The sequence below is a fragment of the Lycorma delicatula genome, chromosome 12 (genome assembly GCF_047948215.1).
Source record: "Lycorma delicatula isolate Av1 chromosome 12, ASM4794821v1, whole genome shotgun sequence".
NCBI classification, from domain to species: Eukaryota; Metazoa; Arthropoda; class Insecta; order Hemiptera; family Fulgoridae; genus Lycorma; species Lycorma delicatula.
This window is the reverse complement of record NC_134466.1, coordinates 441,711-457,077: the sequence shown is the minus strand read 5'-3', so window position 1 is coordinate 457,077 and position 15,367 is coordinate 441,711. Positions and strand designations below refer to the sequence as shown.

The following is a 15,367-nucleotide window of genomic DNA, read 5'->3' as shown; positions in this document are numbered from 1 at the left end:
ATGATATGTATGAGTGTAAATGAAGTGTAATCTTGTACATTCTCAGTTCGACCATTCCTGAGATGTGTGGTTAATTGAAATCCGACCACCAAAGAACACCGGTATCCACGATCTAGTATTCAAATCCGTGTAAAAATATAGGACTTAAACGCTGTAACTCTCGACTTCCAAATCAGCTGATTTGGGAAGACGCATTAACCACTAGACCAACCCGGTGGGTTAATCTAATCTAACTGATGCAGATGAAAACACCCCCACCTGCACAGGCTGGCTCCCATCCTATTCCCTAGATCCCATTCCCAATCATGATGCTTCTCATCTCAGAGATTGCATTCCACCTCTCGGCAAGCATGACACCGATTATTTTATCTGTGTCTAGCAGGCCCATTATCATTACGCACCACACCCTTGGATTTCTCCCTCTATAATATATAAAAATCACTTGCTCGATGTCAAAAGCGACACAATTTCGGCACAAGTCATTTTTTCTGAGCTCCTAGTGTACAGATTAATCCTAGTGCACCTGAAACAATCATGACTTAACAGAAACCGAGTAAGGAAATAGTCTTCCTCTCTAAATCCCCTACTAACCAGCAGCATGACATATTTAATTAGATTGTATGTCCATCTTCCCTTGTCAGATGCATCCCATCTGGACTGCTACCTGTCTAGGAGAACACTATACGACAATGCCCTATCACCCCCTCCCCAACGGTAACAGTCACCCTTGTACTGTGCCAGCAAGTTTGTCGGCACCATACTGCCAATAATGAACACCGCCTCAGAGGAGACAGTTCTGTAACTCAAGCAGACTCGTAGACATCCTTCTCTGAACCCAATCAAGGGTCAGTCAGTTACCGCTATGTGTTTAATGCTCTTAACCGAGCACCATGTCGCAGTACTTCACCAAAGTACTGGGAAGCACATCGTATACTTTGAAAGCAATGTATCTCAGTTTCTGTCTTCCAGCCGTGACCAACACCTTTATCTTTTCTGGGGCCAGTTCCAGTCTCCAATCGAGTAGTCGGCAATAAACTTTTCACTATTTGCTGAACATGCTCGTTCCATCTTTTTATCGATAAATTAAGGATATCATTAGAATTCGGTTATTATAACAAGACATTGTAAAGTATGAAATCAAAAGGCATAATTTATTTTGTCTCTGTTAATTAATTTTTTTCTTTTTTTTTAGGTGGAAATAAAGACAGCGCAAGTAATACAAAGAACAATGCTTCTTCATTAAGAAGACAACATTCAGGAGGCAGTGATGATAACAGTTCGACTGGCAGTAGATTAATTTCTAATATTCATAAGTGGATGTCGATCGAAGAACTTACTCCACCTCAATCTAGCAGTGAACAAACATGTTACGATCACCAGTTATTAGTCGATGATAATGCATCAGGTCTAAATTATGATAACGATATTGTTAATAATAAACGTAGCGATAAAAAGCAAAAGAAGAAATCTACTAAACAGAAAGGTATGCATGCTTATTTAAGCACCCATTTTATTATTTGTGTCAGAACACATTATTTTTATTTAATGCATCAAACAAAGATTCTCTCAGTTGAACCTGTGTATGCATCTACGTATATTTATACTTTTATCTAGTTGGTATCATGTTTTTTATGTTTCTTTCTAGAACATATATTATTGTTTTAGAGAACATTTAACCTGTTGCTGGAGGATCACTAAGTCTTTGAGTAAATGATTTCATTTAATTAAGGTTTTTAAAAAAATTAGTTGTCTCATATCTTCCTCATATTATTAATTAGCTGAAGATTAGGATTTAAAAGAGATTCTAGTGATCTCCATTGAGATATTGTACTGAATTATAGTAAATTTGCATTCACAAAGATTCATGAATGGTCGCAATTATGTATAGGTCATTTTTTTGTTGCTTGATATCGCCACATAAGCTTCAAGGTTGTGCATGGGATATGGAAATCGAATTATGTAGGATATTAAAAATGCCATGCCTTATCAGGATTCAAACCAGAACCTCTGAATGAAAGGCTGAGATGTTATCATTCCACCAAGGAGATCGGTGGAATCTTTTAATAAAAGACTTTATGAAAATTTCTTACAAATGCATAAGACCTTTTTGAAAGGCCATGTATGAAAATAGAGTTTAAATTCTGTTTTTTGTCGATTAAAATTGTCTATCGGTCCCTTTGATTTACTTAAAAATCAAGAAACAGATTCACAAATTTAATAAGCTAATAATTATTGTTATATTTTCTGAATTATTGTTATATTTTAAGAATACTATGATTTCTATGTTGAGTACCATTTACCTTTCTTAGCTTCATTCTTTTATTATATGTTGACACATTTCAGAATAACTCCATTGTCACAACTTATTGTACTAGTACTTTTTTAAATTTCTGTTAATCTTTATATAATGTTTAGTCAACACTCCTCCCTTTACTTGACGTCATGCCTATCTGACCTTTTTCTTGTTTATTTATTATACAATGATACTTAGCAATTTTATCTATCTATTTCCTGTTTTCAGTAAATTGAGGTTCTGAAAAGAACATCTGCTTGATTGTTGATCTTTTCATTTACGATCGTTTTATTGTGACTTCTTAATTTGAAGATTTCTAAATTTTCTAAAATGTTCATTCTTTTTCCTTTAATGCAATTGTGAATTAATTTCATTGGGGTATGTCCTTTATTAAATTTGTTGTGTAATTAGAATCTTGTTTTTTTATTTTTAAAGATCTAATGTGTTCGCTATATCTTAATTTTATTTTTCTTCCAGTTTGTTGAATGTATGTTGCATTGAATGTACATTGTATATACCATTACTGTTATAAATATCTTTTTCTATATTACTATTAAAAATCTTTTTTAGTGTATTATTTATATTTATAGCCATTTTTATTAAATAATTGTTTAATTGAGTAAATTTCTTTTCCTTTATTTTTTTTCTTTTTATATATATATATATATATATATATACGAGATGCGACAATAAAGTAATGAGACTGATTTTTCTTTGCAAGTTGTGGCAACCCTGCAGCTTGCGTAGGCACACATATTTGACCTTGGTCTATAAGCTACTTCTAGTCCAAGCGGCACATTGATGCAACTGCTCAGTCGTGAGTTGTGCTGTAATAAGTGAACACGTGTTTGTGTCTCTCATCACAGAAATGAAACTGCAAAGTATTGCGCAACGGTATGCCATTTCTTTTTGCGTTAAATCGGGTGAAAACACGACAACTTATGGTAAGCTTCAGAAGGCTTTTGGTGAGGAGGTTATGTCAAGAGCTCAAGTTTTTCAGTGGCATAAATTTTTTAGTGAATGTTATAGATGAAGACCGCAGTGGACGACCATCAACCTCACGGACAGATGTCAACTTGACCAGGATGCGTGAAATCGTACAATCTGATCGAAGATTATCCATGAAAATGATTGCAGAAGAACTCAACATCGATCGAGAAATCGTTCGTCTAATATTAACTGAAGATCTTGGTACGAGAAAGATTTGTGCAATAATGGTCCCCAAAAATCTCACACAACAACAGCGAGAAACACGGAAAAATGTGGCAGCCGATAAATGTAGAGCAAACGGAAATCAATCCAGATTTGTTGAGCTGTGTTATCACTGGTGATGAAGGTTGGTTTTTTCAATACTATCCAGAGACAAAACGCGAAAGTTTGCAATGGTGCTCAAAGGAATCACCCAGACCAAAAAAAGCTCGCACGTCAAAGTCAAAAGTGAAATGCATGCTTGTGTGCTTCTTCGATTCCAAGGGAATTGTTCATAAAGGGCGGGTGCTTCCTGAACAAACAGTTAACCAATATTTCTGCAAAGAAATTTTAGAAAGACTTCATAAACGAGTTCTTCATGTCCATGCCAACATTGCTGATAATTGGATTCTGCATCACGATAATGCGCCATCCCATACTGCTCCGTCTGTACAGCAATTTTTAAACTCAAAACAAATTTCAGTACTACCACAGCCACCTTATTCACCAGATATCGCTCCGTGCGACTTTTTTCTATTTCCAAGAGTCAAAATGGCGGTCAAGGGACACCATTTTCAAACAACATAAGATGTCCAAAAAGTTGTGACGAGGGTCTTGGAGGATATTACAGAAGATAAGTTCCAGAAATGTTACCATCAATGGCAGAAGCGCTGGAATAAGTGTGTGCAATCAGAGAGGAACTACTTTGAAGGAGACAACACTAAACATGACTAAAACGGTAAGAAACATTTTTTTTTCACATTAGTCTCATTACTTTATTGTTGCACCTCATATATATATATATGTTCCATTCCACGTCGAGCCGTCTGGTGCTGCGATCTAGTGGGTGCTAGCGCTCGCCAGAGAGTTCCTCTCATTCTACCATTTGGTGCTCGAATCTGATCCAAGGCGGTCACATCATACTCTTAGTCCAGATGGACTCCATTCTTTGTTCAGATGAACGTTAGCTTTAATGTTTTATTTAATTTCATATGTCAAGTTATACATTATGTTACAATTCATTTCATTAGCTGTCAAGACGACAATTCATTAAACCATTATTCAACAAGCAACAAAGCGTTGTCTTCATTCATCACCTATGAACATACAGTCTAACCTCGCTCTAAAATGTACTAATATATAAAGAATTATTAAATGACCATAAATGAATAGATCAACAATCAAGCAGATGTCGTTTTTAAAAACCTCAAATTACTGAAAACAGGAAATAGATAAATAAAATTAATAGATAAGTATAACCGTTAATAACAAATAAACAAGAAGGTCAGATAGGCATGACGTCAAATAAAAGGAGGGGCTTAGAGTAAACGTTATACAAAGTTTAACAGAAATTTAAAAGTATCAGTACAATAAGTTATGACAATGGCATTATTCTGAAACACGTCAACATTTAATAAAAGATTGAAGTTAAGAAAGGTAAACAGCACTTATCATAGAGGTTTATATGATTCTATCATAGAAGCCTCTAATGTAAAATACCCTATCTCTCTCTGCCCTGGTTCACTTTCAGGAGCAAGGTCAATGCATACACCCTCCACACAACAGCTCCATCATAGGGTTTTCCACACATCCATTCTCATCCTAATAGCTAATATCTCATCTAACCAGGGCTTAATACCAAAACGCCTATCTTGGCAAAGTAAGCACCTAGGCAAGCCCTAACCATCCAGGTTGCTGTTCTGCCTATTCATTTACAAACCAAACTTTCTCTTTCTGTTTAACTTCCTGAACCACCAAAGTTATTACTTCAGAGGATGAATGTAAATAAAGTGTAGTCTTGTTCGGTCTTGGTCTCAGACTAACCCACCGGGTTGGTCTAATGCACTCGTCCTCAAAGTGGATGATAACAACACCCCCATGTGGACACTGGAGTCCTTCAAGGGAGTAGTAGAATACCAAAAAGAAAATTGGGGGCATTCAGGCGGTCTAGGAAGGCAATGGCCGATTAAAAAAAAAAAGGCAAAAATTATGTTTCCCTGATATTTTAAACTAAAATTAAATACCTACTACACTAGTACAAAAAATTAAAGGGACACCTATATTTTATGATAAAAAATGATTGTATTCAAACTACTGTAACTTTACAACCAAGAGGCATAGAGAGACGAATAATTAAAAATTAAAGCTTGAATACTCTACTTTTTGACGGTATACTTCAGATTTCAAAATTCATCAAATGGTACAGCACTAGTGCATAAGAAGCATATTTCAAGTGCTACAAGCTGCTAACATTGAGTACAGTGTTGTCATCTGACATGTAGGAAGAAATAAAATTTACCTGTACGTGACTTCTACCTTCTTAATCTTAGAGTTGCGTCCTTTTTGAAACACCCATATAGATTTGTTTAAACCAGAAGAAATTCTTTGATTATTGGCTGTGACCTCTGGAGTAGCAACAAACGTTCGCCTGTTTTGTTTTGCATTTGTAAACCTACCACGTTGTATGCCACTATTTTAACCAATCAATGTATGCTGCTCATTGCTAGGTTACTTGCATTCGGATTTTTTTCCGTGAACATTTGGCACATTTCTTAAAAGGATCCAGATGCATGTAAGCTTGTACTATAGCGATCCTTTCTTCAATTGAATAAAACATTCTAGAAAAACCAACTTCAAAAAACAAAACTATACTACACTAAAACAAACTTGTACAGTTTACAATTGACAATAACAGATGAGTGTAGTAACACACATAACCGCAAGTGGCGCTAGTAATAATAGTGTCAATGATGATGCTAAAATAACTACAATTAAGTCAGCTCGGTTTGGTTTTACTTTGTTTATTCTATATTATTTGGTTTAATTGTATAAATTAGACTATGCTAAGTATAAATTTATTTTATTTTTTTCATTTACAGTTAATGATGAAAAAGTAGAAACACTGAATAATGAAAAAGTTGGTGGAACTTCGTTTATTAATAACAATATTAATAATAATAATAATAATAACAACAATAATACTAATAATAATAGTTCTGGAAAAAGAACTTTACAAATAAATAATAATTTATTAAGGAGTCGTTCAAACACTGAAAAAAATATTTCAAAACAAATGAAAAAAGGTAATTGGTTTACATTTTTTTTTTTAATTCTGAGTGCTTGAATCATTATTGTTATTGGTTTTAAAATAAAATATCTATGATGAACACTATTTTGGTGCAAAGTATCCCAGTTTTTCTTTTAAGGCCAGTTGCAATTTGATATAAATATTTAATTTCTTTTATTAACACTTAGATCACTGTGCATCTAATATAAAGTATTATGTCTTAGTAAACTAATAAAGTATGCTAAACCTGTACTATTAACAATTGTAAAACTTACATTGCTGCTGAGAAAATATGAAATGTTTTTTTTTTGGATTCTGAAGTGTTTATATAACTTTATGGGTTTGATAGTATTATAAAAGACAAATTACAATGATTAGTTTATTTTTGGTTCACTACAGTGTAACAGTATAGAGAAGAATGAAAACAGGATCACATTTCCAGTTTAACTATTTGTATTTAATTTTTATAACTTTTTAGAAAACATATTTTTACTTTCCTGTCTAGCGCTATAGCTTTAAAAGGAAAAGTATTGTAATCGATCCAACTTGGGCAAATGCAGTTTTCACTGGATCTTTACATTTTTACACCTAAGGAACCCAAAAAAAGCAGATGGAAATATTCGCATGTACATGGGTTTGTTTTGTGTTTCACACCTATATATAGAATTACTGGACCGATTTTGATTAAACTTTGTCAGATTACTTCTGTACATGGGGAATTGATGCCATTAAATTTTCAACTTGAAAGGTCAAGGGGTGAGGCTGTAGAGCAAGGTCACCCTTGAGATTTTGCCTAATTAAGGTCTTATTTTTCTTAGTCACATATGTTAACAATTAAAAAATGTAATATTTCAACAAAAAAAAATGTTTGCAAAATCACATCCCCCCAAAAAAAATGCTTTAAATAAACTAGTGGCCAAGTGGGTATACTACATTATTAGTACTCCCTTTCACCACAAGGAGTACTAGTGTAGCACTGACATACAGTTGCTATAGTCATCTTCTATGTTATAACATCAGAGGTGGGCAGTAGAATTAAATAAATGAATAATATTTGAAGTGTAAAAAGGTGTAGTGGTTGCTAGTACTGCCACACCTTGCAAATGAAATGTGGAATGTGCACGGGCTTTAGTTAGAATCATTGAATTAAATAAACAAAAAATATTAAATTTAAATAAAATGATAGATATTTTAAATTGTGTGTGTAAGCCGTGCAAATAAGCCATGTGACGGGAAAGTCCTACAACTGAGTTGTCGGCTTTTCATTTTTATTTAGCGGGCTATATAGTAAACTATTAAAGGAAAAGTATGCAAATCGAGTGAAAATTTTGCATGTCAAGGTTTTTTTTTGGAAATCTTGAAATTTCATGACACACCTTACTAACCAAAAAACAATTTTAGAAATGAAAAATTATTTAGGATGTATGTAAGCATGATAGTTTGTTTTTGCTTAATATTCGGACTGGATGGACCATTCTGATGAAATTTGGCACAATATGTCCCGGGATATTGATGCCACTGAATTTTGGTTGCAGTAGGTCAAGATCACAGGGTGATAAAGACATTATGGGTTTCAAATGTTTTTAAGATTTTTTTTAAACGTTAGGAAATTTATTCATATGATTTAATGCTCCTGCGATTTAGGTAAAATAATTTTCTTATGATTGATTTTATCAAATCCTGATAAAGAGGTGGAGGCCAAGAAGTCCTTTTATATTTTTATTTTATGTTTTGTTTCTGGATTCTAAGCCACATACTAAGTAAGTGATTCCATTGCATTAGACTTTCTTGTTGATTATGTATTAATGTGAAAATATTATGTGAAATCAAAATAAAATAATTTTATATCAATTTAAATTTTTATAGTTGAATTCCTGTTGCACTGACAATTCCAATGATATCAATTTTTTTGCAAAACACCTAATTAAATTTTTTTCTTTTTTTCTATGTCATGGACATTTTAAAAATTGTTTGATCAAACTCATACTGGGCAGCATGATAAAGCAGGGTTAACTGAACAATAACAGAACATCAATCTTTATTATATATAAAAAATATACCTCAGATTAAGCTTATGTTGGCCATTGTATTTTATTACTCTTTCTTTATAGTATTACTCTTTCATTGAATTCTAAATAATTTAAAAATTCTTTAATGCAATTCATTCATCGTTTATGTAAATATATCCTTAAATAATATTAATACCTTGCAAATTGTTTTGTAGCAGTTTTTTATACAGTGGGGCAGTTCCCTTATTTTATTTACCCATTCCTGATGTGATCAGTATATTGTATTATTATGTACCGATCAGAATAAAATATTTATTTATTGTAATATTATCTTTCTAGTGGGGGGACCAGGAGACTTGTATTGAAATGGCGATGAAATTAAATTTTATCATAACAAAATATTGCCATTTGTTAAACATCATACCACATGTCCCACTGTTCCATTGCAACTGAAATTACTAAGGGTAAGTTGTTGGAAGTTAATTATTTTCTATTTCTCTTACAAAACCATACTAAAATTACAACCGTTTAAAAAAAATTAATCTATTTCTTTCCAATCTGATGTAGATTTTTATTTTCTGTAATTTTTTCATGATAACAATAACTTATGCCATTTTATAACAAAAAAAGAAAACAGTATGTCCTTCCACGTTATTATTATTTTCTTTTTTACTTTCCTTGCTGTAGCGACTTACAGCTATAGGTATATAACAGGAAAGTACATAATCGGTAAAAAAAAAAAAATCTGAAATTTGGTATTTTTTTTTTAATTTTGTGTCTTAAGAAGACATTTTAAAAAATAGATTTAAATAAATTGTAAATAATCTGCAAAAAAAAAACCTTTTTATTCCAAATCCAAAAATTCTCTTTTTGTCACAGATATGCGCGCGCTGTGTGAATGAATGTATGTATGTATGTTGGTCTGTATTTGGTCTTTTAACTGTGGACCCTGTTGACCAGTTTTCTTCAAACTTGGTAGATAGGTACTGTCTTCTGGGGGAAATAATGTATTAAATTTATGTTAAAAATTGGAAAACAGGGTGGGGGTATTTTGGCTGAAATAAAATTTCAAATTTTGACTTTTTTTTCCCCCCACGTTTTTTTTTTTTTACCAAGATCACAAATTATGAACAGTTTTTATATAATACTCACCCCTTCCCCCAAAAATGATTATATATTTTTCTTTTTTTTAGCTACAACTTGCTTCAGAAAGGAGTTAACAGAAGATTTTTGCAACTATATTTTCTACATCAATAGGCTTTCAAACCATTATAACAATTTTTAAAGTGGTTTGAAGTGATCCCTCTTCAATTATGTATGGTAACAAAAAAAAAATTTCATTTAAAAGAAAATTTTAATTTAAATTATCTCACAAATTATACGTCACATATAAAATACAAAAATTTTAATTGTTTTAAAACCATACTCTTTAATATTTCTTGAAAAAAAATTATCCAAAAATGGTTTACCCTTTCGTAGAAAATTACAAGTGTTTATTTAGAATTAAGACTGTCTTTGTATTTTTTAAACAATTTTAAAAGGTTTTTTAAAATTATTTATTACTACTTGGAGATTATTTTCTTAAAAATTAATTTAACCCAAATGCTTCGCCTTGAATGCCTTGGGGGTCCCCAAACGAAAAATTATTTTTTTTATTTTTCAAAAACAACTAAAGTCCTTCCTCCACAAGTATAGAAATAATACGTTTTTTAATTTATTTAACTGTATATCATAAAATTAGAAATAAATATTTTTACATATATATTTTTTTTTAATCATAATTTTGATTACTGTTTTTTTAAATCGAAAAAATAATGTATGTTTATGATAAAATATATTTTATCATTGACATACAAATAGAGCTAAAATGATTGAATTGAAAAACCGTTAAACTAGATGAGATATTTTTGACGTAGCCAGAAAGTTTTTTCAAAAATGAATTTTGTAACTTGATCAATGTAGACAGGAAAGTTTTGCAATCATCTTTGACCTTTTTTTTTACCGTAACATGATCATTGTGATCTAACCGTATGAATGATATTTTAATTAAATTTTTTATTGTAAATTGTTTTGAACTATTTAAAAATGAATGGTTGTATTACCAGATTTTATTACATACAAATGATTATTAACAGGTGGAAATAAAGATGATAGCAAAATAGGACTCGGTTCTATGTCCAGTTCCAAACGTTCACAGAGATCTGGTAAACGTAGAAACTGTCAAAATTATATTGGTAAGTAATCTTTTTATTTGAATTTAAAAAATTTGTAGTTACTGTTATGTGTTGTTTATTTTGTGAATATTTTAATCTGAACTATTGTTGGTTGAAAGTTGTGGAATCTATTAGTGTACATTTCCAACCTGTTTGGTCTAGAGGTAAAAATGTCACATGTCACATGCTGATTTTTGAAGGTTCTGTGGTTCAAATCATAGTAAAAGTACTTTTATATGGATTTGAATATTCGACAGTGGATACCGGTGCACTTTGGTGGTCGGGATTCAATTAACCACACGTCTCAGAAATCGTCTGCCTGAGTTTGTACAATTCTACAACTTATTTATACGTCATACGTACTATCCTTCACAAGTCGAACAGATTGCAACATTTGCATTAAGGATACCTATTAAAAAATATTAGTTGTCGCTTGTAATTTGTTCAAAATATTAAAAAATTAAATTATTATGTTTTTAAAAAGTTATTTTCAAGCGAGAAGATAATAAAGAATCTGGAGTAAAGTAGAAAAGAGTAAAGTATATCTTTGAAATTAAATTTAGGTTATATTTGAACCAGAATAACGTTCAAAAGAATTCTTTCATTTTAATTAACACAGATACGGTGTTCAAAAGTGATGCCTCATGAAATTGAGAGACTTTCACTTCTATTTAGTGTTAGATAACTCTGGAAACAGTTTTAGATTATAAAATTAAGTGCAAGTTAATGGTAAAAATAAATGTGTATTTATTCAATTCCAAAAATATTGTTTTATTCAAATATTTTAATTTGTATCCGGTACTTTGAATCCAGCTTTAATTTTTAAATAACAAGATGGTGTCTTCCAATATTTTCATCGCTGTAATAAATGATGGTTGAATATGTTTATTGATAACTACTCCTGTTTTTTGAGATGTAGGCAAAGACAATTTTTGTAAGAAACAAAAAGATTAAAAACATGCTATAAAGACAAGAGCTGTAGCATATTCAACCAACAGTGATGGTATTAATAGCAGAGTTAAAGGTGAAACCCCAATAACAGCAGTTCAAATTAAACTCAGATCAGTTTTAAGTTGCTAAACTAATATTTCTGTGATATCATTTTTTAATGTTTCTTGTATATTTAAGTACTAAATATATGGAAATAGATTTGTAGCAAATCATGTGGAGTAGGTTCAAGTTTAAAATGATCCCTCCCTATATTCATTAATATTTATTTTTATGCTTTTATTATATTATCTTTTATGGTCGCATAAGATCACTTAAATCAATCCATTATCCAAGTCTCTTCGATGGGACTGTTGGGCCATGCGGTCCTCCCAGTACTTTTTCTTTTGTTCCGATCTTTGACCCTTTTCTAGTGTTGAAAATGTTCATGTTGTGAGTTTTTCTTGTGAGCATGAAGCAAATGTTTTTGTTCTTGTTTTATATTATCTTATGTGCATTGTCTACTGGTGTAGGGCCGATTCCCTACAGATCCTCTGTTATTTCTCTTGATCCATCTGCATCGTGTTTTGTTGTTTTTCAAGTTCAGAGTGTACTGTACTAGCTGTTTCAGAAGTCTTAAATCTTGCATCCTCACGATACGTCAAAATAATCCTAGTCTCCTCTTACGCACTGTATCAGTGATGGGTTCTAACTCCTTGTACATGACTTTGTCTGGCACAGCCCACCACTGCCCGTCCTTCTAGTACTTTTTATCGATGTTCTGATTTTTCTTTTGATTTTCTGGAGTCTATCTATCTTTGTTCGTTCTGGTGGAAAAGTGTTTCTGCCGCATAAGTGGCTTCTGGTTTTATAACTGTGTTGTAGTGTCTTATTTTTGCATTTATTGATAGGCATTTTTTATTGTAAGTGTACCAGGTTAATTTTTGAGTTTTAACTAGTTTGTTTCTTCTTATTTGGATTCAGGTTTTTTCGTTTGAGTTCTTTTAACTATTTCTCCATGGTATTTAAATCAGGTTAAAAAAAATGTTGATCATGTTGGTTTTTGTGGCATAATTTCTGTCTTTTTGAAAGATATTTTGAAGCCAATTTTATTTGCAGTGTTTTGAAGTTCTAATATCTGTGACTTAGCTTCGTCGATGTTGTTGTTCGTTTGCTAGCCAATTTTTGATCCTCACAAACTGGGAATGAGTGTTAAAAATAGGAATATTTATTATTAAGAAATATGTTTCATCTTTGTTTTTCTTGTCAAATATTTTACATGAAAATTTATTTATTGTATGACCATTTTGTTATTGAAATATTTAAATTTGGTTTTAACAAAAATTCTAAATATTCTGTGAAATAATGTTTTTGTTGCTGAATATACATTTGTATCAATTGCTATTCTCTAAGTCATACTCAGATTTGTCACTTAATATCAGTTCCAGATTTTAATAAAACTGTATGAATGCAGTTAGATTGGTTTAGTGCATAGGTATACCTATGAGTAAAAATACTTTCTAAAATAAAAAATAATTTTGAATTTTTAGAATTTTTTCCTCCACCGCCCCTTTTTTTTTATTTCTTACATGTTATTGTACTTTGGCTGATATAAAGATTGTAATTTTGAATCCACATCTACATATGTAAATTTGAATTGAATTTCAATGTTTAGTTCGTTGTTGGACTAATGCAATGAAAAATCTGCCAATTTTTTGGTCTTGGATAAATCATGTAATTTGATAATGAGCAAGGGACCATCAAGATTTTTTGATCCCATCCTCATTATGTGATTAATCCAAGACTTAAAAATTGGCAGATTTTTTGGCAATAACTTAATCTTTTTGCAGCATAAGGCATTTCATATCTGGAAGTACAATCGGCCCTTGAAAATCTGACATGCTATAGTTCGACACCTACAGTAATCCGACACTTTTTGTCTTACTGCTGAGGCAATTCATGTAATGTCACTTCTTCGTTTTTTTTCTTCCTACTTTTATGTGCGCTGTCACAACTGATAAAACCAAAAGATGCTACGGCTAAGTGGTGAATACGATGTTTTAAGTGTGTAGGCCATGGTTACATGGAATATTCTATTGTTTAAAGTACAGTGCTTGTGATTGTCACAGACGTCAGTAGCAGTTGAGTGCATGGTGCTACCGGCTGGTGATTTGTACAGTACTGGGATCTACAAACGGCATTAAACTTCTTACAGTATATTACTATACATCTAAGTATTGCATGAACATGTGCCATGTTTAGTTGTCTTATTCATTTTAACGTGTCTTTCTTTCTTTTTCCTGTTAGTCTGGGAATTACCATTCAGGTACTACTTCAGAGGATGAATGAGCATGATATGTATGAGTGTAAATGAAATGTAGTCTTGTACATTTCAGTTCAACCATTCCTGAGATGTGTGGTTAATTGAAATCCAATCGTCAAAGAACACCGGTATCCATGCGAAAAAATTGGTGACAGTTCCACTGTACAGAATTGGATGTACAACGATTTATGACTTGTAAAAATCGGGTAAAAATAGAAAAATTTGTAAAAGAATAGTCAGTGGTAAAAGTGATCGATCAGAAAACATTAAAATCTAGCATGTTCCCATTAATGAAAGTTGCACTTTATGCTTGGTTTATCCCAGAACGTTCCAAACATACTCTTCCTTCCGGCAAAATCAAAGAAAAAGCTAAGCGTTTCTATGAAGGAAGAAGATTTCCCTGCAAGTGACGAGTGATTTGTCAGATTCAAGAAGCACTATGGAATCTATTTACTAATCACTGCAGGTAGGAAACTTTCTTATGATTTTACTGCTGTCGAGCCACATAAAGAAAAATTTATAAAAAAGAGTCCAAGAGTTCGGTCTTGACCAGTTTTATAATGCCAATGAGAGTGGGTTATTTTAGAGTCTGCTACCAAAAATAAACCATCCACGGTTCTGAAAAGATTGCTTAAGGTCGCAAAATATCAAAAAATAAAATTACATTTATGCCTTGTCAAATACGAGTGATACTCGTAAATTTGAATCTCTTTTTATAGGCAAGTCCAAAAATCCTAGGGCTTTTAAAAACAAAACTTCTTGTAAAATACAAAAATCAAAGCCAAGTCTTGATTACAAGGGAAGTATTTTTTGAATGGTTTAATGAGTAATTCGTATGATTAGTAAAATATTACTTGAACAAAGACAGTTACCAGAAAAATTATTGAAACATTGTACAACAATGTTTTACTTCTGTTCAGACACCCAGATGAGGAGGACTTAGAAAGAAAGGATGGGTTTATCCATGTTTTATTTGTTTCACCAAATGTTACAGCTGTCATTTAGCAGATGGTTAAAACAGATTATAAAAAGAATCTGTTGTACAGTGTAGTGAGTAAATTTGAAAATACGCCTATTTTAAAATGTTTAAAAAAAGTAAATCTTAAAGACATCACATTTGATCTAACACAAGCATGGGAAAAGATTCTTGCCAAAACAGTAGTGTGCTGTTGGAAAAATTTCATCCTCTGTTACATTTATACGAAAAATGCAAAAAAAACCCATTGGAAAATGAACAAATTACGATGACATCCAAAAGTAGTGCTTTCAGTCCTGATACTGAAATAAACGTCATTAAGAAGTCGCTAGCCCAACTGTGCAGTCAGGACTGACACAAGGTGATGTAAC

The 15,367-nt window shown here is 31.9% G+C and overlaps 1 protein-coding gene across 2 annotated transcripts in view; it reads left to right on the top strand.

Annotated features, from left to right (window-relative positions):
* The window catches only part of LOC142332857 (uncharacterized), a 94,148-nt gene that overhangs the window by 47,405 nt on the left and 31,376 nt on the right, over positions 1-15,367 (top strand). For both annotated transcript variants that reach the window (XM_075379528.1, XM_075379529.1), the window contains exons 5-7: positions 1,193-1,483; positions 6,361-6,564; positions 10,693-10,791. In XM_075379528.1, the coding sequence (XP_075235643.1) occupies positions 1,193-1,483; positions 6,361-6,564; positions 10,693-10,791 (594 nt within the window). The remainder of the gene's footprint in view (positions 1-1,192; positions 1,484-6,360; positions 6,565-10,692; positions 10,792-15,367) is intronic.